Source organism: Eumetopias jubatus, unplaced genomic scaffold (assembly GCF_037043125.1).
Source record: "Eumetopias jubatus isolate StellerSeaLion01/CBP00866 unplaced genomic scaffold, mEumJub1_p1.0 scaffold_13, whole genome shotgun sequence".
Lineage (NCBI taxonomy): Eukaryota > Metazoa > Chordata > Mammalia > Carnivora > Otariidae > Eumetopias > Eumetopias jubatus.
In genome coordinates this window covers 49,090,938-49,118,341 of record NW_028274819.1, presented here as the reverse complement: position 1 = coordinate 49,118,341, position 27,404 = coordinate 49,090,938, and the positions used below count along the sequence as shown (strand labels likewise).

The following is a 27,404-nucleotide window of genomic DNA, read 5'->3' as shown; positions in this document are numbered from 1 at the left end:
ATGACAAGGTATCTTCTAAGACCAGTCATAATGGTTCAAGCCAGAGAACTTGATTTCAGGGGAGGTAAGTGACTCACACTGACACTAAACTCTCAATGAAGTCCTCAATTCCCTGCATGATGGTGTTTCATTCCTGATTGGCCTATCTCAGCCCATCCCCCAGGAGAGAGAACTCTAGAAAATGAAGCCAAGGAACACACAGGTCTCTGGGCCCAAACAACTTTACACTGTTTATTGAGAACACCCGTAGATGGTGGGAAGGAGGGATGCCCTGTACCGCATCGTGGCCACCACAGACTGGGAGCTGGGCCCGGAGAGCACTGGCACTGCCGGGCGTGGGGGGGGGGGGGCTTCCCGTGACTCACTGACCATCACAAAGGTGGGAGGAACAAGAGAAGGCCAGGCCCGAGAGCCTGGTACCACGTTGCAAGTGGGGATAGATTGGCCTTTGCCTTTCAAAAACAGAGGGTTAGGGGAAGGGGACTACTAGAAAAAAATAGAAACTCTAAGATTAAAAAAAAAAAATAGTCCTCCTGTACATAACAAGACAGCATCTGCTCTCCAGGGCCCAAGACTGGCAGCAGGGGCCTCAGGCAGGCAGGCCAGGAGCCTCCAGGGGAAAATCAGTGGTTCGGCTGAGACAGTCAGCTGCACATAATTGGCCAGTCGCCAGCACCCAGCCCCTTGGGAATATACAAATATTTACCAGATTCTCTTTGCTTGTTACAAAAAGAGATAAGAAAGCTTACAGCAGATTATTTACAAACAGTATCCTGGGATATCGTGAAGGCAGAGGTGGGCTGGCTTGGAGGCTGGGGTCTGTGGGGGGAGAGCAGCCACAGAAGCCCAGAGGGCCCCAAGCCAGCCCCCTCCCCAGGCTCCAGGCTCGGCAAGGCACTGGATTCCGTTACTGGGAAAGGGGCTTAGTTCTTCTTGTGGAGGAACTTCATTTTGTTGCCTGTGGGTCAGAGACGGCAAGAGTGAGAAGGTTTCAGTATCAACTCCTGAAACAGCCCTAACCCTCTCAGCGGCAGACAGGGCTAGAAAGCCTGGATTTCAGCTGTGACGGGTCTGATCCGGGGCAGGGAAAATAACACTAGAGCTCTAATTAGGGCACTGGTATCAATCACTCTGGGGCTGTGGGCAAGCTATTTAACTTCTTTGGCCCCAATTTCCCTTTAAACGGAGACATGCTATGATTCCATGATTTAGCTGGCTGAGCTCTTTGAAGGGAGTGGAGGTTTTCAGAGAAGGGCACTCTGGCACCAAGACCTTTGTAGACCCCTTTATGGCCTAGAGAAAAGCTCACTGCCCCTAGCACCCTCATATACACTCAAGAAGGAGCACATGGAAAAAGACCTGGTTTATGTAAGGATCTGTAGTTTCTCCTGGTTCTGCAATTTGGTAAATACTGTACTAAATGCTCTTAAAGGACTGGGCTGGGAACCTCTTCACCAGGGGATCTCTTACAGTTCTGTCTACAGCCCCAATATAAATACCCACTGGCATTGGTTTAGAGTAGTTTGGGTACAGATGCCCCAGCCCCAGCTTCTTGCTGAACTCCTATCTCATCAGTGACCATGCTACTTACCCAAACCTCGGAGAAACTTATTCATCCCACTCTGCTCAGTGTCTGGAAGTTCCTCTAAATACTGTTCCACTCTCTGCTCAAAGAGGCCTGCAGAAGAGGAGGAACAGGGAACAGAACCGTTATTGCAGGAAGGGGAGGGGCGGCCTATTGGGCACAGAGAAACCAGAATCTGCAATTACAATTCATAGGAGCATCTTATTAGAATTCAGACTATCTCATCAGAACTATAATTAATAACATCTCACGGTGCTCACTGCTGAAGCGAGAGACCCTCAAGCACCTCCCGGTGCATGTGCCTGAGCTGCATTCCATAAGACAAAGATGCCACTCCTTGTTTTCAGAGCTGGGCGCCTTCTCTAGGTCCTCTTAGATCACTCTACTCCATGTTGTTCCAAAAGGCTTGTTAGACTAAATGGACAGTATTAGTGGACAGAAGATGTAACAACCCTGAGGTTAGACAGAAGGATCTTGAGATGTAAAAAAAAAAAAAAGTCCTAGAGTGAGCTGAACTGATGAAATAACTAGAGACAAGGTGACCTTCTATTCTGAATGGAGGCTACCACCAACCTCAGAGAGCTAGCTCAATTTTCATCAAGGGCTTCTCCAACCTGTGGTTCTTAGAACCCCCTAAATTCTCAGTCTGGTCTTCTTCTCTGAAGAAGAAGAGCATCTGAAGAGGGGATGGGCTACCAATGGCATGCTGCTCTAGGGTGGAGAGGAGCCCTACCAGCCACAAGGCTCCAGCCTGTGCACAGCCTTGGGAAGGCATTTACTGCGACAGGAGAAGAAAGCTCCCTTGGCAGTTTGTATCAGAAGAAAGGGATGTTAGGAGGCCTGACTCTAGCTGATAGCTAAGAGCTTCCGTCATGGTGCCCAGTTATTCAGGCCTGCTGGTAGCAGAAGAGGACCCACAGCACCCAACCCCAAGCTCTTCTGGCCTTACCCTTTGCCCGACACTTTCTTAGCTCCCTGTCTTGGATGAAGCCTGCAAACATCTGAGACTCCATAAAAACCTCAAGAAAACGGCGGATGCTCTTGGAGGCCACAGACTTGCGGAAGGCCTCTCGCTGAAAGGCCCTCTCTCCCTTCTCGCTCTGAGTCAGGAAGAGGGAGTAGTGCCCAACAGTCTCCACAAAGAACCGGATAAACACCTCCGACACCAGCCCATTGAGGGTATTACATTCTGGAAGAGAAAAGACAAATCTTTGAGGTTCAGTTCAAGAAACGGTCATCTCCAACCTCCAACCCCAACCTCTAGCTGGTATTATCTCCCTCTCCCCAAGAGAATTTCTAGCCAGAACCACTTATCCGTTTTTGAAACTTTATGTCTTGTGCTCCTGGGCCTGTAACTAGCCCCTGAGCTGGAAGGTCAGAAACTGTGCTCTGCACGTGGAAGTTGACAAATATTCACCGTGCAAATGAGAGTGGAAATCAGAGACCAGAGGATCACTTTCCCCATACCCGTCACCCTTGGTGGTATTCCTGGGCTTCACAAGAAGAGGAAGTTCCCTCCATCTCCTGCAGGGACTCAAGGCAAGACCCCTGAGGGAAGGATAACTAGCTTCCTATCAGCAAGAAGAGTCTGGGCGTTGCCATATATCTTTGGGTTTTCTTTCTCAAAACTTCTGAGGTAGAGAAGAATTAGAGGGAAGAGGGTAGCTTTCTAGCCTGGGCCACCCTACAAGTGCCCCCAATGTTGTTTATGTTTCTCAACTCCCTCTGACAAACTACCAAAATACTTCTCTCTCCTCAGGCCCATTACTCCCTGAGCCCATTGGTAGTGGGGCTAGAGAATTCTAGGCTAGCCTGAGACCAAGGTCCTATACCTGGAGCCTCGTCAACCAGAAAGATCTGGTATGTAGAAACAGGGCCCTGGTACCATGAGGCCCGGGGCCAGAGCAGAGGGAGGCCCCGGGCCAGAGCTGATTCTGCCCGGGGTGAGCCTCACTCACCATCATCGGAGTCGCTGTCAGAGTCCTGGGAGATCAGTTCGTTCTTCCTCTCTAGAGCCTGCTCCAGAGCCGCCTGTAGCTTCCTCGGTAACAGTGTGTCCTCATCATCCATCTACAGGGGAAGGAAAATACAGTCATCATGATCACAGACACTGACTGAGCACTTACTATATGCCAGGCCATCCGAAGAGCTTAAATATATAATCTTACTCCTTCCTCCCCCAAATCCTGATACTATTATCAACCTCATTTTACAATGAGAAGCTGAGCAGAGAGAAAGGTTAAGAAACTCATCCAAGGTCACACAGATAAAAAGTGGTGGAAGCCGTGGCATTCACTGCCCAGGACCAGCTCGGGGTTCCTCGCCCAGCACCCTGATGAAGCCTCCCTGGCTCCTCCATCTCCAGCTCCACAGTGGGAAGCAGAGCTGGCTCGGGGCAGGGAAACTATGGCCCAGCCTGGGTCTCAGGTATGAGGTTAGGCTGTCGTTCCTGTCTCTGCATTCTGGTTCCGTGTCTGTACCTTGATGCCTTGTACCCAGGAGTGGCAGCTGTCACTGGTGTGTGATAGACTGTACCTTCCCAGAGGGCACACCAGTGGGTTGTGTTCCTTAGTGGAGAGCCGGAAGCATTTCCATGACTAACAAAGGCTTTCTGAAGTTGCAATGATGATTGCAAACCTCGACAGTCCATAGCATTCTGTGCATCATGTATCATCCCCCAGCAACATTTCAAGGCAGGTGGTGTCACCATGCCTGCTTTAGAGATGAGAACTCTGGCTCAGAGAAGTTCAGAGGCCCGTCTGACATCGTGTGGCTCAAAGGTGGCAGAGCCAGACCTCAAGTGTTCAGACTTCCAGGCCATGCTCTTCACACTCCCACATTCTCATCACACTGGATGATCCCAACCAGAAAGGCAGATCCTGCTGGGGTCAAGACTTCCCAGATCAGTTTCTTCCTCCCCACCCTTGTCTAGTCTGTGAATATGGAGCCCAGAGAGCTCAACAAATAGGCTGTGAAGGTTGAACAACATGTGTAACAGTGTTGGGTGCCTGGCGGCCTGCAGCAAACGCACCTACCCTAAGGCAGGCCATATTCTCTGGTGTCCTGCTCTTTCTTACCTGTCGGATGAATCGGTCGGATCCCAGATTCACCATCAGTGCCTAAGAGAAAGAGTATTAGTGACAGTGATGCAGGGAATGAGCCCCTGCAATGCCCTCTCTAGGCCTCCAGACCTCCTGGATTCCCAGAGTCAGACAACAGGAATAACTCCAACCAGGGATAGAGCGCCCGGGGAAAAGGGACAGGAGCTGGGCAGAGAGGCCCAGGGGCCACAAGTGAGAAGATCCCAGTGGTCTTGGTCCCTTCCTTTCCCCCTCTACCCCTCCCTCCCTCCCTCCCTCCTGGGAGTTTCTGTTCCTTCGGTCCCTTCCTTCCTCCACCCCTCACCCAGCTGGTCCCCCAGACAATGGCCCACCTCCTCCACGGGCAGCTCCTTCAGTTTGGGGAGGGAGCTAGAGAGCAGGCCAACCAGGAAGGGTGTGGGACAGCAGACGATGTCAATCATGGAGGCCGGAAGGACAGGAATGAAGGTGTGCTGCCAGGAGAAGGGGTAGAGCAAGGCCACCACGGCATGGGAGCAGCTGGAGAGGGTACTGGTAGACAGACAAAGACACGCATCTGAGCCCAGGCCCAGGACCTTTGGGGAAGGGGAGTTCGAGCATCCTTTTATGGGTTAAACCACCCAGTGCAACAAAAGTGCTGATGGAGTTCAGGTCAGGATCTGACCCTGCAGACTGGTGAAGCCCCCACATTCCCACCACTCAGGGCCTCAAGGACACTGGTACCGACCTTCTTTGGGACTTGACCTAGGAACAGCCACGAAGGTACACAGCAACACTTAAATTCACAAACGACTCACATACATACCACCAAGGGCCACCCTAATCACAGACAGGCCTAACCTGGTGGGGAAGTATCAGCTCAAGCCAGGGAATATGAAGGTAAGGGGAGCAAGAGTCGATCACAGATTTGTAGTGTGTAAGAGCTGGAAGACCCTCAGAGGTTGTCTTATCAATTCTACATGTTCTAGCTGGGGCCACAGCTACGAAGGGTCAGTTTCCTAAGGGGCCGGCCTGGGACACAGTTGTCCTGTCTCCCAGCCCAGTTGTCACTTGACTACTCTGCCGTCTATCCAACCCTTCCTCACTGTAATCGCAAAGAGTGGTCTAACTGAGGACCACTGACCGAGGTGAGGAGCCCGGCACCATTCCTACCAAGCTGAAAAAAGTGCCCACGCCCACCTTTCTTCTCAGGCTCCAAAAAATAACCTAAGGTCTCAGTGGGGTCATCCCTCTCTTGGCCTAGATGGGGCTCTGGGCCTCTAGACCCAGCAGCACTCCAGGACCAGCCATCTGAGCAGAATGACCAATGCAAGAGGGGAGGAAGCCCTCTAGGGTGCTAGCTAGAAGGAGCAGAAGTGAGTGTGCACTCCCCACGTGTGTTGAGGGCCAGTGTGGGGCACTGGTAAACACAGGAGACACACCTGGCTTGAACAACCCATCTGCTGGGAGGAGAATCAAAGGCCTTCCTCTGGGAACCATATTATGGATGAGGAGGCAGAGGCCCACAGTCAAGTTCAGTTTTAAGCTTGATTTTCCCACTCTGACCCTCTGTCTCTGTTGGTCCTACCTATTAGCCACAATAGACTCTACTTGATCAGCTCCCGTAGGAATTCTCCCCCTTTCCTGATTAATGCCCCACCAGTCAGAGCACATGGTTCCAATCCATGACAGAAACAAACCCCCTTTTCTAGAAGGACCGCTGGATGTTCACAAGTATTTCATCAGCCAGTGCCTTGCTGGGCTGTCCTGCCATCCTACAGACACCTAATAGTGTCGGGCCTTGAGGCAGAGACACAGGTATCCTGGCTCTCACAGCCCTTCCCCTGGGGACAGCAGCTCCCCACACCTCGAGGGGAGCCATCTGGAGAAGATCTAGAAAAGGGCTGTCTCAGCATTGAGGGACACATTGATCTCTACCTTCCCCTCCAATAGGCCTGGCTCTTTGGAGACAGAAGGTTTTGTATAGCCCCTAGGGCTAATCACTGCAGAGCCTGTACACACATACGGCGCACCCCTTCCATATACTCAGACATCAAAACTAGACCTGGAGGGACAAAGGATTTGTGGACAACCTAAAATGTGAGCAACAGAACGTGAGCTGGCTCAGACTCACTGAGCCCTGACCCAGTCCAGGCCGGTTGTCATCACTGGGCTGCTCACCCTGCCCCTCTCCAGTCACAGGCAGACCCTGAGGAGAGTGGGTATCTCTTCTTAGGCCCAAGAGTGGCAGAACTTGAATGCTGAGCCCGGCAAAGAACAGAGCCCTGGGGTACTTTCCTTCCAGAATGGTGCAGCAATGTGCTCAGAGCCCTCCTGGAGCTGGGCTACGGGTGGGGGCGGCAAAGAGGAAGCCCTGAGTGAGGGAATGGAACCCTCAGGAAAAAGAAACCTCCTCAGGGTCTAGGCTTCGGTAGGGACACCACAGTCTGGCCAGACTAGAGCCTCCCTTGTTGAGGGACAGTGAACATGGGTGGCAGGGAGGCAGCAGACAGGGGCTCCACCGGGCTGCTGTCCTGAGCCCCTTCCTGAGGGACCGCAAGACACACACAACTGTGGGATACAGAGACACTGAGGCTGGGGCGGGAAGTGAGGGGCCATTTTCATTTCTAAAGCGGGCCTTCTCTGAAAAAGTCAGCAGCCTGGCATTTCCTCCTCTTCCTTCTCCTGGGCCAAGGGTGGCCTGGCATCCTGCCCAGTGCCCCGTGAGGGCACGCAGGAGTCCCTTTCTCCTGCTCCCCTCAGTAGCCCCTCACACAGAAAGGAAGACCCTAGAGAGCCTGGGCCTACTGAGGACCGTCCTTTTCTGCCCCTCCTATCAGCACATGGCGTACGGTATGGCACAGAGCAGGTGGGCTAATAAATGTCCCAATGACTGAATTAATTCCACCATTCTAAAGAAACCACTTCTTCCCGTGATGGATCCTCTGACAAAAAAATACATAACATGTTGCCAAGATCTCATCCTCTACTTGCCTGTCCACTCCCCACATAGACTCCATGCTATGGTTTAAGTATCCGTGCCCTCCAAAATTCCTATGTTGAAACCCTGAGTCCCAAACATGAGGTGGGGCCCTCGGAAATGGGATTCATGTGCTTATGAAACAGATCCACAGAGCTCCTTCGCCCCTTCTACCACAGTGAGAAGGCTCTGGCTGTGAACCACGAAGCGGGCCCCCACCAGAACGTATCCATGCTGGCACCCTGAGCTTGGATGCCCAGCCTTTGGAACTGTGAGAAATACATTTCTGTTGTTTCCAGGCCACCTAGTCTGGTATTTTGCTATAGCAGCCCGAATAGACTGAGACACTTTCTCGTCAATCTTGACTGCCTAGGAGAGCTCAACTCCTTCCACAACGCCCCATGTTCTGTGGCCCTGCTACCAGCCCCCCCCATAGCCACAACCAGATCTTGGCATCTGGAAGTCCTCTACCTCTAAAATCATAAATGCCAACGTTTCGGACCAAGACCTATGATCCATTCCGCTCTTTTCTTTTTCCTCCTAAACCAGCTCCCCTGCCTCACGGGCACCTCCTGTCCCCGGACATCTTCTCCCTCTCCTGGTTTGACTGGCCAACCTTCCTGCAACCACTCTGCTCCCCGGCACCCTCAGTGCCTCACCTTGTCCTCCACAAATCCCCAGGTGACCTCTCCAGGTGATGCCCTAACCGGCTCCTCCCTGGGGGGCTCAGCGCTCCTCCGACGCCTAGTCAGCGCTCCTGCCCCTTCCTCACGTGGCTCTGCCTAAGAGCTCATCACTCTCCTCAAACTCTGCATCCCGCAGAGATGGCCCGGCCCCCCTCCCAGGGGAGGTGCAGCCATCGGCCAGAAATCTCCTTATCCCGCCTGTCTCCGAATCCACGTGTTTGCATCTCCACACTCTTGGCTGGGGCACAAGAGGAAATGCCCCACTTCCTCCCTCAGGCCACATCCTCCCTTGGGTTCTCAGTCCTGCCACACCAATACCACAGTAGCTGGCACAAAGTAGGGCTCATAAATACATGTCAGACTAACTAGTGGACGTGCCTTCCCCCTCTTCTTCACCTTGCCCTGCTGGGCCTTACCTGAGCTTATCTGCCACAAAAATGACTCGGCGCTCCAGCAGCAGCGAGGCAAAGATTCGGATGAGCTGGCGCACGCTGAGGCAGGTGAAAAGGCACTCGAAGTCCACATGCTCCAGCCGGGAATCCATGGGCCGCCGCAGCTCCAACACCTGCGAGGGGGAAAGTGGGTCAAGGCAGGCGAGGTGGGTGTCACTCCCGGGAATAGCCAGCCCTTCCCTTGTGCCTTCCTTGGGCCTGGCACAGAGATTAGACAGGCTGATAGAGATAGAGGCCAGAATGGTAGGACAAACATGACCTCGGGAAGGAAACTCTAGCAGGAAGGGAGAGGACATGGCAACAAGGACACTAGCATTGCCTTCCGAGAGAAGTGACGGGCCGTGGGTTTCCCTCCCCACCCTCCCTTTTCCAGGTTTCTAATCTACCCCACTATGCAATAAGACCCAGTCTCCCTCTCCCCTCAGACCACAGCTCTGTTCCCACAGTACTCAGACACCTACCTGTGAGCAAGAGGGCTAACTGGAATGTGGGGGAGGCTCCAGAGGGAAGCAGTGGATGAGCCATCCCTCAGGCTCACGGGAAGAGGAGGAGAGGTGAATACTCTTACAGATAAGGAGAATAAGGAGACCACACAGCTCCATCTGTGGGGTGCTCCCCGCCCCCTGGTCCATCTCCCCAAGCAGAGGTCTCGGCGCCCACGCCGACCACATCCCACAACCAATCGCTGCTCCCCAGGCCATAGGAAGAGCAGCACCTCCACATCCCTGGGCTGCCATCTCTCGGAAGGCAATGCCAGTGTCCTTGTTGCCATGTCCTCTCCCCTCCTGCTAGACTTTCCTTCCCGAGGTCATGTTTGTCCTACCATTCTGGCCTCTATCTCTATCAGCCTGTCCAATCTCTGTGCCAGGCACAAGGAAGGCACAAGGGAAGGGCTGGCTATTCCCCCACCATGCCAGGAAGCAGGACTTTATCAGGGCCAGACCTAGCCATCCTCCCTCCAGGGGGGTTGCAAGGCCACTCCCAAGGTTAGTGCTATGCCACAAAAAGCCACTTCCCTGGGGGCAGCCCTGAGGGTGAAGGGTAGCAATTGACCCTAGCAGTGAGAGCAGGAGGAGCTGCTGACTAGCTCAGGCCAGGCCGAAGCAGCTACCACAGGGGCCTGCCTAGTCTTCTCCTTGGTCTCTCAGCGCATGTGGGCAGCAAGGGTGTGCAGGCCTCCTGCTAAGCAGGGTGAAAACTGACGTCCCTTGCACAGCCCGTGGTGTCAGAGCTCTTTTCCAGGGGCTTCTACCCCACATCATCTCATTTATTCCTCAGGGTCGAAGCAAGGAAAGTTTAAACTCCTAGCTCAATACACCCCTCTGGCTCCCAGAGAAGCAGCAGATGGGGCACAAGGTGCCCTAACGATCAGCGGACACTATCTTTCCCACCGATGGTGAACTCCTAGAAGGCCCAGGGATCAGCACAATGCCATGCCCACACAAAATGCTCAGGGAATGTGGCCTGAAGGAAACCCACACCACAAGGACACCAGAGGCCTCTGTATGAGCCCCCCCGTCCTTGTCCCCAGAAGTCACAGTGATGCTCCCCCACACCCCGCCACCCCCAAGAGCCTCACGCAGTCCGACAGGCTCAGCTCTGCAGCACAGCGCCACGCTCCTACGACCCCTGGGGTCCAGGCTCCCCGCAGCGTGTGAGAATTCACAGAAGCAGCTGGTGGGACCTGGGCCTCTTCTCATGCATCCCTGCCCTCAAGGGTCACAGTCCAGTGGGGCCGACTGAGGCGAAGCAACCCCAGCTGTGAGACTGGTGTCCAGACCGAGGAAGCCATGATTCACGTCTGCACGGCGGGGGGGAGGGGGCGGCACGAGGGTGGAGAGGAAGGGCAGCAGCCCCGGTGGAGGCAGGGAGGGGTCAGGGCAGTGGCTCAGAGCCCAAGATACTTCATTTGGGCTGTCCAAGGAGAGAAGGGAAGAGTCTTCAAGGCAAAAGGAAGCAGGGTTCAGCGACAGTAAGCAATTCAAGTCAGAGTGATGAGAAGTGAGGCTGGTGAGAACAGGGCCGTCCCGAAGGGCTCCCAGGCGTGCTGCTGGGCTCTCGGGGCAGGGCCAGCCATCCTGCGCCAGACCTCTCCAGGAGCCTAAAGTCCCTCCAGAGGAGGGTGGGAGAGAAGAGGCTGAGAGAGAGCCCTGAACTGGCATTCACACCACTCCCAGCACACCCTGTGTTTCTTTAGTCAGACCCTCTCCTGCTCTCTGCAACAACGAATTCATTTCTTCTTCCCTCTCCTAAAGCCTAGCACCCACCTCTCACGGAGGATGACCTTCTTTTCCATTTTGAGAAAACTGAAGCCATCAGATGAGAAGCCAGAATCTACAAGCCACGGCCCTTCCCCGCCATCACACAAGGAAGGGCCCATCTCCCCTGACCGAAGCCAGTCCCTCCCTGGACCCCACAGCCCTGCTGCCTCCAGGGCCACAGTCTGACCCGCCCCTCTCCCGACTGTCCCCTTTCACCTCTGCCTCCGCCGGGTCATTCCCACCAGCCTCCAGACGACCACCTTCCGCAAACTCCGCCCTTTCAACCACTGCCCCCGCTTCCCAAGTCCTCTTCACAACCAAGCCTCTCGAAGAGAAGTCTATACAGGCTACTTCCACCTTCTCACCCCTGTTCACTTCTCAGCTCACTCCACTCAGGTATCTGGGCGCCTCAGTTCCTGCTCCGCTGAGATCCACTCTTGTCAAGGCAGCTGGCCATTCCTCCTCCTGACCTCACCTGAGCACCCCTTCCTTCTGAAGATGCCCCCTTCCTTGGCTTCCAAGCCACAGCCTGCTATCCCTCCTGTCTTCTCACTCCTGGGGGTTGCTCCTCCTCTTTTGCAGGATCCCCAAACGTTGGAGTCCCCCAGGTCCGAGGAGGACCAAGTCCGGGCTCTCTTCTCTTCCCTATGTACACTTTCTGCTACGAAACATCTTCTCTTGGGTGCCACCCAGATATCTGAAACATAATACATACAAAAATCCACTTCCCTGCTTCCTCCTCGGAGCCCACTCCCTCCACAGCCAGTACGCCGGCAACTACCCTGAAGCTCAAGCCAGAAAGAAGGCTGGGAGTTAGGCTTAAAATCTCCCTAACACTTACTGCTTATTTCCACTCGACACAAAGCGCTTCTGATCCTAAGTCTAAAATGTATCTCAAGTCCACCCACTTCTTACCTTTTCTACTGCTCCTTAATCCAAGCTACTATCATATCATCTCCTGTCCTACTGTATGGGAGCCTAGCAGGTCTCCCTGCTTTCACTCCGATCCATGATCTCCACAGCAGCCAGAGTGAGCTTTTAAAATTAAATCTCAGATCTTACAACCCTGCTTTACATAAACTCCAAAATCCTTAACTTGGCCTAGCAGGCACACTGTGATGTGGCCCTCGCTGCCTATCCTGCCCTGCTCACCACCCTTTCAACCATCTTGGCCTTTTTTCAGTTCCTTGTCACTTTGCCAACATGTGCCTTTGCAGATGCTGTTCCCTCTCTACCTGGAATAACCTTCTCCCATCCACACCCTTCTCTTTCAGTCTCCCTCCCCCACTTCATTTAGCTGACTCTACTCACCTAAGTCACCTCCTCAGAGGAAGCCTTCCCAGGCCCCCTAACCTAGAGCAGGTCCCCTGTCACACACTCTTACTCCCATGCTTGCGCTTGGCACTTAAAATGTTCAGGAATTATCTACTTAAAAGCAGACATATGTATTTAATATTGGTCTCTCCCACTAGATTATGAACTCCACAGGGACAGAGCTGTGGCCTACTTCAACTTCATGGCTGCCCCAAGGTCTGGCACCATCCCTGACTGTGAGAGAGCACTGTCGGTAAAGGGCTGATGAATGAATAAAAGGAGGGCAGATGGAATGTAGTTGAGTCCAAGCAGGTCAGGGAAGGCCCCCTAGGAGATGCAGGGAGTTGGGCCCCAGTGACAGTTCTGTCATTCACTTTTCCAGTCCTTACTGATTAGCTGTACACACACGGTGACCGAGGAAGGGGCTGTGCTCTGCCCCTCCCGGGGACTGCAGCCTTAGCTAGCCCCCATCCATAGTCTGAGAGAAGAGGCAGCAGAAATCCCTACCTCATTGCCAGCACCTGGAAGAAATGTCTTCACTTTGATGGTCTTCCCTGGGGCAGGGAAGGGCGACTCCATGAGACTTCTCATGAAGGGATAGACCAAGGCGGCAGAGATCCCACGCCGGCGCTCCACCTCATCTAGGACCTGTGCCCAACCACCGGTAGCCCGAAGAGGAAGGGTGTCAGGACGCTGCCCTTCCCTACCTCCTGGGCAGAGAAGAGGGCAGCCTGGCATCTGACCAGCTGGGGCCAAAAGCTAGGGGACAGGAGGACTGTCTCGCCAGCAGCTTTACACTCTAGCCTTCCTGCTTCCCTTGGCACTCGATGACTGCTCTGCTCACTAACTCGTCCTTGCCTCACACCCAGGAGCTGGGCCAAGGAAACACCACTTGCAAGTCGGGTCCCTGGGCACTTGGCTTCCCCAGGTGGCCGGGGGGGGGGGGTCTCTGTCCCCAAGGACTCCGGCTCTGCCCATGGCCCAGGGTGGACTGTGACACTGGCAGACCATGTTGGTGCAGGAGCTGGGGAGATGCCAGCTGGCCAGATGGGGAGCCAGGCTTGGGAACAGGAAAGAGTCCAGGAGCTCCCTGTACTTGCTCTTGCATTCTCTTGCTCGTGCCCGCTCGCTTGCTCGCTCACGCACACAGGTGGTTTTCTCATCTGAGCTGACTATAGATACTCCTGTGGGAGCTGTCAGCTGGGGAAGGGGAGGGAAGTAAGCCAGAGCCCTCTTACCTTGGAAAACAAGCCGAAGCAGCCCAGGCGGCTGATGACACAGTATACCTCTGGCAACCGAGGCCCTTTCCCACTCGGCTGGGTCGGGATGAGGCGGAGGAGAGACAGACAGATACAGAGAAAGCACGTTACTACATCTGGCTCCTTTTCCTGGGGAAGTGAGGACTGAGGACTGATCTTCTAGGGGACGACTGCAAACTTCTTCTAAACCGCTGCTCAACCAGGCCCCCAGAGGAAAGGCTGACACTCTTTGGGGGCAGGCTTCAGCCTCCACTGGGTCTCCCAGCCCAAGGTGCCAGACTCCTGCCGAGTTCCTCCCAGGAGGCCGCTGGCGCAGGAGGAAGCAGCCTGGCTAAAGCTATATGGTGATTCGTGGATTTACATGGCGAAAGCTGGGAATCCAGAGGACACAATGGTCATGAGAGGGACCTGTGTACATTCCTCAGGGCAAGCCGTGGAGTCCCCTGCCCCTCACAGGGGACCTTCCGTAAAACATCCCCATTCTGGGTTCCCCTTGCCTCCCTTCCTCGATCCACCCCATTCTAGTAAGACAAATTGAACACAGATAAGGGCAGCAAACTACTATTTATTGAATGTTTACCATATCTGAGGCCTGGGCTTGGTACTTTACAAAAAGCCTGTGAGAGATAGTACACTGGCACCATCATCTACATTCTATAGATGAGTAAACTGAGTTACAAAAAGAGTAAGTCATTGCCCAAGGGCATGCATCTAAAAGTCATGGAGCCAGGAGTCTGTTTTGGCCTCTGATTTGCTATCTCACCTCTAAAGCATGACAGGACAGAAGGGAAAGGGACGCAAAGACAGAGAACAGAGGTATGCTAGGAGAGGAGAACAAAGGAATGGGGGGGTTAAAAAGGTGAGTGGCTGGAGCAGATGTGCCCTGAGAGCTCCCCAGGCCTGGGGCCCCCAAATGCAGGTTGGGGTGAGGCCACAGGAGTCTATGTCTCCAGCAAGAGGCTGGCAGGGCTCTGTGGCTGCCTCTGGCTCAGAGGCCTGAGTGCCTGGCAAGGCCAAGTAGGGAGGGAGCACAGAGCAGGTGCTGGCCCCTCATGCAGGCCGCTAAGCAAATGCAGATGGGCCCATTTCAGTTTCCAAACCTGCTGGCCGAGCACGTCACAGATCTAAAGAGAAGGCAGAATCTGTTTTTGTCCATATTAGGCCTGAAACTCACTCCTCTCTCTTTCCCTCTCCCCCGCCTCCCCTAAAGCCCCAAGTGATTAAATCAAGTATGTGGGATTTGGGTTAGAATCATTGTGTCCAATCTGCAGGAATGCCGAGCTAGTGCCAGCCCCCTTGGCAGGGACCCAGCCCAGGCCCTCTCTGAGCACGCCAGGACAAACATACTCTTCCCTGGGGGCAGCAGGCCCGCTGCAAAGGAGCAGCTCTGCTCCATCACTATTCCTGCAAAGGCAGCCTTCGGAATGCTCGTCTCCAGGCCCAGGTGAACCTGGGGCATGCTGGCCTCTGCCTGGCTCCCCACCTGGCATCCGTACTGCTCCACATTCCCTTAGCCCTACTCACCGGCCACTCAATATCCAAATATCCCTCCTCCGCAGACTGCCCTCTGGGGCGATCCAAGAGTAGCAAAGAACTTAGAGTCAATCCTGGCTCTGTCTCTCACTGGCTGTGTGATCCTGGGGAAGTTATTCCCCCCGAGTCTTAGTTTCCTAATCTATAGACACTGACCGACACAGTACTACTTCACGAACTCTCCTAAGGATTAAAGAAGTTGACACACTTCAAGCATCTAGCCTGGAACATAACAGGTCCTAAATAATAGTTTATTCCCTTTGTCTTCCCTTCTACATTCAAAGTCTGACCTCCTCTACTAGACTATCTAAAATTCCTTGAAGATTGGATGGGATTCATGTCTAACTCCTTTTTAGGTGCATTTAACATGTTGCCTGACCCTCAACGGGAGTATGGTACCTGTTTCAGAATGAATGAATGAATGGCTCAGAATCCTTCACGTGGGGTCCCTGCCTAGGATTCTTCTCATCTGTGCTTAGACTGGCATCTAGTGAGTCTTTGTCCCATTAAGGCATGGGAACCATGAAACACTGCTGACACCCCAAACCAACAACATCCTAGTGAACTCCAGGGGAGAGTGCAACAGGACTCTCTCTTTACCTTACCTCCACCTGATTATTTCCCAGGACTCATGGGAAGGGAGATGGGGAAGGGCTTCTCTCTCTATAACATGGCTTATATTTTCAAAACCCTCCCTTTCCCCTGTGTTCAAGGCATCTCTTCCAGAATCCCACAGAAGGTACTGCTCTGTCCCTCCTCAGCCTCCAGCACTACCAGACCATGGACAGGATGCCTCCTCACGTCAGCGGGCCAGGTATGGGCATGAGGAAGGTTGTCCTCCACCCCTGTCTGATACACACACATAGCTGGGGTGATAGGATCCTGCACTCCAGCATCGGCAACCAGAGCCCAGGAGCCCGAGAGAAATGAAGGAGAAGAAAAAGTGTAGGAAAGTTAAAACCACAGGACAGCCCAGTAGAAGGTGATCCACTCTCGCTTCTTATTGCAGTTTATCTCAGATCCTGGGGACTGATCAGAGGGGTCACTGTGAGTCCTGCCATCCTAGGAGTGCCTCATCTGTGTGCCTGCGTGTGTGTGCGTGCATGTGCGTGCGTGCGTGTGTGTGTGTGTAAGCACGCGCATGCATGTGTCGGGGGCGGCCTCGAGGAGCACACAAGGAAGCAGAATGTAGAATCCCACACAAGCCAGAGTTGAGGAAGGCGCACACATGAGCACACACACGCGCATGCACATGCACACACACACACGGTGCGGCCCAGTCCCACCAGGGCTGCACGGCTCTACTTACCAGTAAGCGCCTGCAGTAGCCGAAGCGCCTACTGCCGTCTTCCCCAGTCAGCATGAAAGAGAAGGTCTCACTGGAACGGGGAGGGACCTGGCATCAGGGAAGGTCAGAGGACCCAGGAAATAGCGCCCCAGAAGAGGGAATGCCCTCCCAGGGAGGAGGTGAAGGGCCAGCTGGCGGTAAGAGCAGAGGCCAGGACGCCGGCATGTCCTGTGCAGTTGCTCCTGCTGTGGGAGTCACGGAGCCGATGCTCCCTTCCTGCCTCTGGCCAGACCAGGCCAGGCCTCACCTGCTGTACTCCGACACAGGGAGCCAGTCCTTGGCATCAGGGAAGCAAAACTGGGGGATGGCCTTGAGCCTCTCCTCTGCCTCCCGCATCTGCTTGGTGGGTCGGTCCAGCTGCAGGGAGAGGGATTTGGGGAGAGACAGACGAGAGAAGACATGGATCCTGGGCCGGAGGGGGTGGCTGAGAAGCATCTCCTCCCCTAAGAGCTTTAGATGGCATCCGGCCAACTGGCATGCTTCTCAGCAATCCTGTCCCCATTCCCGATTCTTACAGAGAGGTCTGGGTGCGAGCTGAGACATCATGTATTCATTCAGTAGGTGCCAAACGAGTGCTTTCTGTGTGGCACCTGGCACCGTGTCACGCACTGGGGCTACTGATGGAAGACAAAGTGGGTAAGGTCCCTGTCCCTGCACATTCTGGTCAGGAGACTGAGACAACTGACAACGAAATCCCCAAGGGTGCCACAAAGGAAATAAAGAGGGCACTATGACAGAGAGAACTGGACAGGGGGAGGGATACTTTAGGTATCTAGAAAGATCTCCTGGAAGAGGTACTATCTGGGCAGAGAATGAGGAATGAAAAAGAGCCAGCCACCGTGTGCAGAGCTGAAGAAAGAACATTCCAGGTTGAGGCAGAAAGCAAGGAGGCCAGGTTGGCTGGCTGGTGATGGGCAGGGAAGGTGCGGTAAGAGGGAAGGTAGGTGGGGGGATGGAGAGTGACACCTAACGGGGTACACAGTTTCTTTTTGGGGTGACAAACACGTTCCAGGGGCACCTCGGTGGCTCAGTTGGTTAAGCACTCGATTCTTGGTTTCAGTTCAGGTCATGATCTCGTGGTCGTGAGACAGCCCTTTGTCAGGCTCCACGCTGAGCATGGAATCTGCTTCAGATTCTCTATCCCCCCCCCTTCCCCTCTGCTCCCCCCACCCCGCTTGCTTGCACTCTCTCTCTCTCTAAAATAAACTCTTTTTAAAAAAATGTCATAATAATGATTATACAACTCTGAATATACTAAAAGTCATTGAATTGTATACTTTACTTTTTTTAAAATTTTATTTATTTATTTGTCAGAGAGAGACAAAGAGAGAGCACAAGCAGGCAGAGGGAGAAGCAGACTCCCCACTGAGCAGGGAGGCCGACGTGGGGCTCGGATCCCAGGACCCTGGGATCATGACCTGAGCCGAAGGCAGATGCTTAACCGATTGAGCCACCCAAGCGTCCCGAATTGTATACTTCAAATAGCTGAATTAAATAGTATGTGAATTAGGTCTCAATACAGTGGTTGAAAAGAGATAAATAAAGTATGAGAAGTACCTGGGGGCCCTTCTGCAGGCCCCTTGCCATCCCTATAAGCAATTTGGGTTTTATTCTAGGCATACTGGGAGGTGTTCTCTTGTGCCCTCATCCTCTGAACAAGCACTGGCCCAAACCCGTGCCCCGGAAACCCTCTCTTCCCTGCTAGCTGGCAGGCACCATGCTCAGGGCTGTCACAGCGAGGTGAGTGGCTATGGCAGGAACAGGATCTCTCCGGCCCCAGAGATGTGCCGGGCAGACAGAAGGTGCTAGAGGATGGGGTGGGATGGGGGAGAGATGGCCTCACCTTGGGAAACTGGTAGGAGACTTCAGGGAGGTAGGTGTTTCGAGATGGCTTCTTCTTGAGGGACACCACCACAAAGTACTCAAAAAGCTCCCGCTCCTGCCACTCGAGCAGTTCCAGCTCCAGGGTCCGATAGCTGGGTGCACGCTTCAGCATGGACTGGATGTGGACCAGGCGCTGCGTGTGGGCTAGGGGCAGGGTGCATGTCAGGGCACGGACTGGACCGTCAGAGACCCCACATCAGCCCCCTTCCACCCCAGTCTCAGGCTCTGCCTCTGTGGACCACCTCGAAGCGCAGAAGCCTGGCCTGACACCCTCTCGCAGCTAGGTCTGGGGCTGAAGTGGCAGGAGCAAAGCGTCTACGCCTGTGCAAAGGCTCTGCCCTGCCACAGGGAGCGGCTGCGCTGGGCCTTCCGGAGCTTCTGGAGGCCGGGTGGGGACTGACAGGAGTGCCTAAGCCAGGCAAAACCCAGGCACCCACCTACCCCTGCCTAGTACCAACACGCACCTCCACAAAGGCTCTGTCCTGGGTCCCTCTCAGAGTCCTTGGACTTGGACCCTTTGTCCCTGTCCCCAGCCCCAAGTCCATTTGCCCACTTGCCTGGGGGACCAGTGGAGGCGGGAAGGAGGGAGCTAGCTCTCACATACTTTAACCATCCAGGAAAGTCTAGGCAGGTTTCCCAGTAGAGAAAGAACAGAGATTTATCCAAGGCTGCTGGAACGGGAAGTTCCCAAAAACCTTTTCAGGGAGGTGTCAGTCCTCCTCTCTATGGATATGGGGCCTAAGTGGCCTCAGGGCCTCCAGAGGACCAGTTTCTTCAGACTGGCACAACTGTTACAGCCAGAAGAGGTACTTGTAATCTTCTAAACCCACCTCTGACCCTCCAGGTTTGCAGCATTTACCAAGCAAATCTAGCACCCAGTTCCTGTGGACAAGACCGTGGGGAAGTCCAGGTGAAGGGGGACGTCTGAGTTCAACCCTCCCAGGGCTGCCTTGCACGCAGTAGGAGGGGACTCCCCTACAGCTCTTTGCTCTGTTGGCTGCTATCCTGCCTGCCTCTTGCCTCTCCAAAGCAGGCCAACTGGGGACGTTGGAACTATATGTGCAGAGGAAGGGGGTGACTCTACAGCCAGGGCTGGGAAGGGATTCCGTGCTCTCGGGGAGCCACGCCTCACCTTTGAACCTGTCGTCAGAGTCGCTCTCGCTCTCACTATTCTCATCTGGAAAAGTAACAGTAGGAGTGCACGCTTGCTGAGCCGCTGCCCCACAGCCAACGTTTCCTGTGCCCCCCTCCCAGCTCTTCTCACAAGGGATGGATCATACCTCTTCTGGGCCCCCCTGGGCCCAGGGACCCTCTGAGCTCAAACCGCAGGTGCTAATCGCTATACAAACCCCTATGCATCCAGTCCTGCTCTGGGGGAAGCTGCCGAAGGCCTGAGCTGGAGGCCGAGCCAGCAGAGAGGCCTACAGGCCTGGATCACAGGGCCTGCCTCCAGGACGCCAAGATTTGAAATGGGAAACAGACCACAGTTCTCAGTAAGTCTGGCCTTTCCTTTTGCCAGAAGCAGATTCCCACACCCACCTCCCTCATCAGGGCCTCACAGCCCAAAGCCTGAACTAACCCATCCCATGGTTTCCTTCCCTCTTTGGCCCTCCCCTTCTATGTGCCACTTCTGGGTAGGACTCTACCCTCCTAGAAGGCAGGAGGATCCTGGGATTGGCCCACAGAAGGGTAAACTAAAGCTAGATCATGCCTCTCCCTGTTCCTATTGCCCAAGGGCCCCAGACACCTGAACCAGCTCAGACATCAAGGCCTACCTCTCAGTGATGCTGTCTCAATGCTGGACATTGACAGCTTTTTTAATCTCTTCTTTCCCCTCTTGGCATTATAGATGGAGTTAATTCTTTGGACAAGCTGGGTGAGAAAAGCATGGAAGGTGAGATAACCTTAACATCAGCTGCCCCTATTTCCAAGAAGGCTGATTAGTAGCCCTTTCGTTCCCTCAAGGTGCAAGCTTTCTGCCCTCCCCATACTGGACCCAGTACTGGTCTCCCTGCTGCACTGACCCCAAGTGCAGACGGGCCAGTAGCTCTCATCTCCCTCGTACCCTAAGTGGTCTCCTGCCCCTACACAAGGATGTTAAACTTAGCTCCCCAGAGGAAGGAACTGTGATCAAACTACACAGGATGGGAGCTTCTGCGTCCCCAGAGTCACTGAACCAACGGAGACAAAGAGCTCCTCAGACGTAATAACAGGAACAAGGACTGGAGCCTTTCCCTCTAGGCTATAACCTGGGGCCACGACAGGAAGGAGCTAAATTCCCAATATACCCAAGCATTGTTTGCAGGCTAAAAATACCATTTGGCTAAATCCTGCCGCTTTGGGCTGGGGATTTGGGTCTGACTGCCTGTGTGTGCAAATCATTGCTGAAAACTCTCAATTCTGAGAGTCAGAGAAAGGAAGACTCAGGTTTGAGTCCTAGGTCCTTCAAAGCCTGGAAATGTTTATGTGTGCACAGAGCTCTCCAAGTGCACACCCCACACTCACTAATGGGGAGTCTCCTAAAGGACTGGTTTCCGGTCACTCGAAGGCATGGAGTGCTCCTTGGGAGAGAGGCCTGCCTGACCCTCCCCTAACGTCTGTGCACCCATGAATCACTTAATGCATCTTTGGTAATAAGACAGGGAACTAACCAGATGAAAAAGAAAGACCAGTGCAAGGGCCCAGAATTTATTCAAGGAGAACTGAGGAAGCAGCCCCAGATTAGGGAAGGAAGGGAGGGAGAGAGCTGCCCACCTGCCCGCCCACCTGCCCAGCCAGCCCCAGGCGGCTCCTCTGGGGAGGCTACCTTAGGAATGCGGCGGGCCCTGCGGCTGGACAGCAGCTCGCTGGTGGTGCTGAGGCTGTCCTCGTTGAGGCTGGAGGGTGAAGACGGCAGGCTCAGCTGAGCCAGCAGCAGCATGTCGTCATGGCTGTGCCTCTTGGGTAATCGCGGCAGCCGGTGGCTCTTCCTCTCCGACCAGTGCCCACTGCGCAGGGACTGGCTGCTGGGTTTCAAGGAGAGCTTTGGGATGGGAGAGAAGGTGTGGGAGAGGGGTTCGGCACAGATGCCTTGGCTGGCATCCCTGGCTCCCCCGAATCCCACCCTGGAATTTCCCTCTGCCTGGGTTTCCTCTTGTAAGACCTCAGCTGCTAATCAGCAGGTCAGGGCTAGATGAGATATGGGCTTCCACAAAGGAAGCTGAACCACCTCTGCCAGAAAAAAGAAAACAGAGGCTAAGAAAACTGGGCTCTCAACTGAGTGGAAAGAGAAGGACAAGCAGGAATCCTGGGGGCTCCTCCTGAGCTTTGGGACAAGGCTTCTTAGCCTTTGCTCATTATTCAGCCTGGCTGATGGAGCTCGTCTCCCACCCACAGCCCCCGATCCAGTCCTAAAAGGCTTCCTTAGCAGGGGTCATAATCCACATGGCAGCCTGGCCCCGCTCACCTCTTCCAGGCAGAACATAAGGGCCCTCACTCCCAAAGCCCGGCAATGCAGGCCTCACAGCCAGGTAGCTCCTTCACCGCAGCTGCCCCTCCCCAGTCCCCATCTACTCCCTCGGTCGAAACCAGCACCCTTCTGCACAGGCACCTTACTCTCCGCAGATCCTGCTCCCTGATAGAAAGGCAGCACCCCTACCAACTCAACCCGCCTCCCACCCGCTGTCTGCATCTGGCATCGTCTCTCATCCCTCTTCAGCCAGTCCTCCTTCCTCCCGCCCCCCAGCACCCTCTTCCCACCCAATCAGGCTGGCCGCACAAATTCAGTGGAAGCCTGTCTGAATACAGCACATGAGAAAGGTGAATCTTTTATAAAAATGATTACATCATTCCAAAGCCAAAAGAAATCATTTCTATATTCTCCAGCCAATGCTATAAAATGTCTAGGTCCCTCCATTTGCAAAGAGAATCAGAGTTGCCTGGGTAGCTCCGAGAAAGCACCTCCCTTCTCTTGCCTCCTGTCCACCCTGGACAAGGCCAGAATGAGCTCAAGTCTAACGGTCTCCTTTGACTCTCCATCTTTTTTCTCATTCTGCCTTCTATCAGTCCATTCCTTGAAGATTCAGTCTTATTCCCTCCAATACGAGTAGCTCCAGGTCTGGTAGACACCTGTCTAGCTCTCCAAATCTGGTTCTTGGGCCTATGCCTGGCCCCCAAATGCCAGGACTGAGATTGTTTCTGCCAGAGCTGCCGAGTACCAAGACTCCAACCAGGGTCCCGTCTTCCTGTTACCCACAGAAGGGGAGCAGGAACAATGATAGGACAGGAGGCAGCCGGGGCTCATGCCTCCGTGTTGCAGCACAGAGCTCGAGTAGTGAAGGGAAGAACGGAGGGCAGGGTGCCCAGGGAGCACGTCGCGCTTGCCCACAAGGATTTCGACATGGCAGAAGTCCCTGTGTGCAGAGCTCTTTCCTGAGGTCACCTCCTTTGCCAAGCACTAGTGAGGGAAAGAGTGTGAGTGGAAGTGGGCCCACACCCTGGTAGGACAGGCCTCCACTGTGGCCCTTATGTTGGCCCAAGTCGGGGCTGCCATTACCTGAGTGGGTGGGTTGTTGTACTTCCTGTCCTGAGGACCCCACATCCTGTGCAAAGAGTCCAAGGAGTTTTCAGACAGTTGCTGAGATTTTCGCCCTGCTCTTCGGCTCTTTAAGTCCACATCCTCATATGGATTCTCCTTGGGCAGATCTCCTGCAGAGGGAGAGAAGTCAGAGACTGGGAGAAGGGAAGGAGGAAACACACTCACAAATAAACAAGCAGAATTCCTGTGAACCAAAGAGAATGGCTTCTGCCTGGCCCTTCAGCCCATGAGTCATACAGCTGCCCGTCTGCAGTGGGGAGGCTACAAACAGATCCCGGCTCCAAGTCCAGAAGCAAACCCCCCACCCCCAGTTCAGCTCAGCCTCGTCTGGCCTCTGCTTTATAAATTCAGAGATTGCACAAGACTGGTTCAGCTACCCCTGCCCGTGCCCAGCCAGACGACAAAGCCAACACCAGGCTTCATTCCTTGGCTCCAGTCCTCCTGCTGTGAAAGCCCCAGAGATGTACAGTTCAAGGTAGGAAAGGCTTTCAGAGGTCACACGGCTGTCCTGCTACCGATGCTCCCTGAGGACACACTCTGGGGGCTGGGCACGGAGGAACACTACCGAACTACAAGGAGCAGGGGGCTGCCAGGCCTCCCTCTCACTTCCTATACTGTGCACCGACTCTCTCCGGGCAGCTCTGCCATCTGGTCCACAGGTAACCCCACACCAGAACAGGGCTGAGCCAAGTAGTGACAGCTCAGTCATTATCTGCTCCGTGCACTGCTCTCCCTACAGGGCCAGTCTGTTTCTTCCACCTCTGGCCTCGCAACAAAAGATGGTCTTCACTCCCCTTTTGGGACAAGCCCTCCTGCTGTGACACAGGGGAGGTGTGAAAGGCCTGATAGCCATGTGCGCCAAAGAGGTGAGGGTGGGGAGTTTGGGCTTCTCAGGACTAATGGCTAAGAGCCCTGGAAGCAGGCACCGTACTGGCACTCCCAGCAAACCTCAGGGAGCAGAGAGCACAGTCCCTGCCCATGAAAGCATCTCCTTCCCAGAGCCCTACCTGCCTGCCCCTTTCCCCGCAACACAAACCTGGACTTCCCTACACCCCAGAACATGGTGCGCTGGGTCAGATCCGTGGGCACTGTGAGTGAGCGCGGCCCTCTGCTCCCCTTCCCCAGTCTTTCCATATCCGCCCTGCCACAGGGATGCCCCTCTCTGGGGCTGGGGACCTGGCAACCAGTGACCAACATGTATATGCTACTCTCTACTGGGGGAGGCACACACGAAGAGAACAGGGCTCACTCCTCTTCTCTCTGTTCAGCAGCAGGATGGAGCCTGGTGACTGCTGAGCCCTGCAGATGCCCGGATGTGTCTCACGCCCCCCAGAGGAGTTCAGATACTACTTCTCAGGGAGCAGGCAGAGGAAAGAGCAATAGGACTAGAAATAAGGCCACTGAGAGTGTAGGCTTTCCTAAGATGGGACACAGGAGAAAAACCAATCCTTAAATGCTCACAGAATTCTTGATTTCCAAAGTCAAGACTCCCCCCAAACTGGGGGTATCTACTTATTACTACCATGGAAAACTACCCTGAATTTAGGAAATGCCTTCACAGAGGTAGGGGGAGGGAGGAGGTGTGAAGGAAGGATTTCTGTCACAGCTCATCAAGCTGCCAGGGGAGCAACACAAATCCCTTGAAGGTCTTGGTCAAGAATGGCTCAGGATAGGATCTGGGACTGGATTAAGTGATTCCGAGCACCAAGCAGAGTCCAGGCCCCAGCAACTGAGCAGACATTTTCCTGTAACACAGCCATGCTACAAAGATGACTGGTCTCCATTCCAGAGTCCTGACTAAGCAGAGCTGGCCCGGCAACACTGCTCAAGAAGCCAAGCATCAAAACTGGCATCCAGCCTACCCCACTCTGGGCACTTAGAGAGGAGGCAGGAGAGACTCAGTACTTCCTGGTCCTTCTCCAATATATAACGTGTATTGATGGGGTGGGGGGGGGGGCTGGGTCACGGACTCAAGAATGCCAGGACACAATCTTCCTGACCCTTGGGGAACAGGACCAGAGCATCACTGTTCAGATGGAGGCAGGAAGAACATTTATTCCAAGCTCATCAAATCCAAATTGCTTTGGGCTGGGTGACCAGCCAGAGTCCTTATCAACATCCCTGAACCAACAGGATGACCTTGTCTCAACTCCTTTAGATCAGAGTTTCTCCAAAGTACTGACATTTCGGGCTGGATGATTCTCGTTGTGGTAGACTCTCCTGTGCATTGCAGGATGTTTAGCAGCAACCCTGGCCTCAATCCACTAGATGACAGTAGCATCCCCTCAGTTATAAGAACAAAAAATGTCTCCAGACACTGTCAAATGTCCCCTGAGCAGATGGATGGATTGGGCGGGGGAAAGAGGGAAGGATGGAAAGAAAGAGGGGAGGGGTGGGGAGGGAGGATGGGTGGATGGATGAAATTATCCCCCTGCCCTGTTAGGAACCACTGCTTTAGATAGATGTTTCTAAACTTCCTAATAGATTCTGACTGCCATGACATAACTCCCCAGGCAAACTCTCTTTCCTCCACCCTTTCTTCCTTCCTTTCTTCTCCCTCCCTCCTTCCTTCTCTTCCTTCTTTCTTCCCCAGGAATCAGAGCTTTGAACACTGATACAAAATCCAAAGCTCCAAGAAACAGAGGTAGGAGACTGAGGCCCAGGGAAGTAATAGATGCACAACACTGAGGCACATCAATGACAACCTGGGAGAAAACAGTTGGGAACACCAGGGTCTCAATACTAGTATTGCCTCTAGAAACAAAATTTCAGGAAAGCCTCAAAAGCCTGTTCCTCCTGCCTTCCCAGCCTTAACACTCGCCTCTTTCTTCTTCAGCAATGTTTAAAATCCTCTCTGATAGAACCAGGCCACTCATCACTGCTCCAGGAGACGACTGCTGGCCCCAGCCGAAGCCCTGCCTCCCCAGCCTTAGCTGGGACCTCAAAGCCCTCAGTCACCTGCTACTCTCCATGTCCCAGATTGGTCCTGGCCACCGTTCTGGAGCTGTCTCATGGACGTACTCCCCGTCATCCTTCCAGGGAGTAAGGATGCTCAGGGGATGGGGATAATATGCAGAGACCAAGCAGGCCCCAAGGAGAACCACACCTGAACCTGCTGAGAGAAAATTAATCCCAAAGCAATGGCTCAGGAGAGGAGGAAGGCTGGGGAATAGGGCTCAGATCTTCCTTCGGGGGAAGAGGACTACAGCAAGGCTGGAGCAGCCACGGCTGAGTGGAGAGACACAGTGAAGAGTTAGCAGGGGCGTGGATGGGAGACAGTGGCCTGGCAGACCACCAGACTGTCACCTGCATTCCCACCCACACAGATTCCTCAAGGGCAATCCGCACTGACTGCCTGAGGAGAGGAGAGGGAGAAGAGGTAGGCCTTCTTCCCCAGAAGCCCGGCCCTGAGCAGCCCCATCTTATCAAGCCCAGCTTGGGGAAGCCAGAGGTCTCAACCCTTCCCAGCTTTGCTGATGAGATATGGAACAAGGGCATCGCCAAGAATTTCTGCTTTGCACTCTTTTAAAAGGGGCTTGTCAGAGCCCAAACTTATCACACTGATCCTCTTGAAAGAAGAAACCAGCCCCACCCAGCCCTGCCCCCAATCCTCCCCACAGCTCCTTTGGTCATTAACCACACACACCAAACGGCACTCACTCACACACACACAACTAGAAGAACCAGTTAGGAAAGAGGTGTGTAAGTGCACAGACACTGAGAATTTCTCTCAACAGAATCCTAAGCTTCCTGACCACACCCTGGCTAGGGCCCTGGGTCTGTAGCTTCCCTGTCAAAACCTCTCCTGGTTCCAACCAGCTGTTTCTCCTGGTGCTCAGCCTCTTCCCCTCCTTCACGCAGTGGAGAAAGGGCCAGGGTAAAGGCCCAACTCCCTCCTTCCTCCGCCAACACACAGTACATCAGATGGGGAGCTCTAAAGAGCTAACTGTTACCCACCCTCCAAGCCTGGACACCTTTCTCCAACTGCCCAGGCACCAGTCCCCCTGGGCTGCACCTCTGGGCTGCAGCCTCAATGTTGTTAGGTACCCTCTGTTCATTACTACTTTCCAGCCTGGGGACAAATGAGAGAAGATGACAGAGAGAGCAGAAGCTCAAAAAGCTTTGCAATCAGGCTGACTGGCCCTGTCCCCAGCTCCCATCCTGCTCAAGTTCCTGGAAACTCTCCCTCAGCCCCAACTAGCTGATGGGAGTGGGAATCTCTGCAGGAATGCAGTCCAGGCTCCCTGGTCAGGCGCCGAGGCCACTCCACATAACTCCCTAACAAGCTGCTTCCTTGGGTGCATTTTTAAGTGTCAGGCTCAGAATGCAAACGATTATAAGGCTTTGTGGAATAGCAGCATCTTCCAGGGGCAGATGTCAAATTGGACAGGCGAGAATTAACAGCCCCAGGAAGTAACAAGGCAGTTACTTTATTTTTGAACCCCTCTATTGCAAATTAGCAGGATA

General features: G+C 54.0%; 1 protein-coding gene across 5 annotated transcripts in view; it reads right to left on the bottom strand.

Annotated features, from left to right (window-relative positions):
* Window positions 1–887: 887 nt before the first annotated feature.
* DENND2B (DENN domain containing 2B) overlaps window positions 888–27,404 on the bottom strand; it is a 61,333-nt gene continuing 34,816 nt past the window's right edge. For 2 of the 5 annotated variants that reach the window (XM_088018113.1, XM_028116835.2), the window contains 16 exons: window positions 22,896–23,047; window positions 21,168–21,383; window positions 20,137–20,233; window positions 19,494–19,538; window positions 18,321–18,505; window positions 16,725–16,834; window positions 16,439–16,508; window positions 13,576–13,653; window positions 12,845–12,985; window positions 8,727–8,875; window positions 5,019–5,196; window positions 4,663–4,704; window positions 3,544–3,655; window positions 2,535–2,774; window positions 1,592–1,678; window positions 888–958 (listed from right to left, as the gene is read on the bottom strand). In XM_088018113.1, coding sequence (XP_087874239.1) covers window positions 924–958; window positions 1,592–1,678; window positions 2,535–2,774; window positions 3,544–3,655; window positions 4,663–4,704; window positions 5,019–5,196; window positions 8,727–8,875; window positions 12,845–12,985; window positions 13,576–13,653; window positions 16,439–16,508; window positions 16,725–16,834; window positions 18,321–18,505; window positions 19,494–19,538; window positions 20,137–20,233; window positions 21,168–21,383; window positions 22,896–23,047 — 1,937 coding nt within the window. In that variant the 3' untranslated portion in view covers window positions 888–923. The remainder of the gene's footprint in view (window positions 959–1,591; window positions 1,679–2,534; window positions 2,775–3,543; window positions 3,656–4,662; window positions 4,705–5,018; window positions 5,197–8,726; window positions 8,876–12,844; window positions 12,986–13,575; window positions 13,654–16,438; window positions 16,509–16,724; window positions 16,835–18,320; window positions 18,506–19,493; window positions 19,539–20,136; window positions 20,234–21,167; window positions 21,384–22,895; window positions 23,048–27,404) is intronic. The other 3 variants (XM_088018116.1, XM_088018115.1, XM_088018114.1) reach the window with 3 other exon arrangements.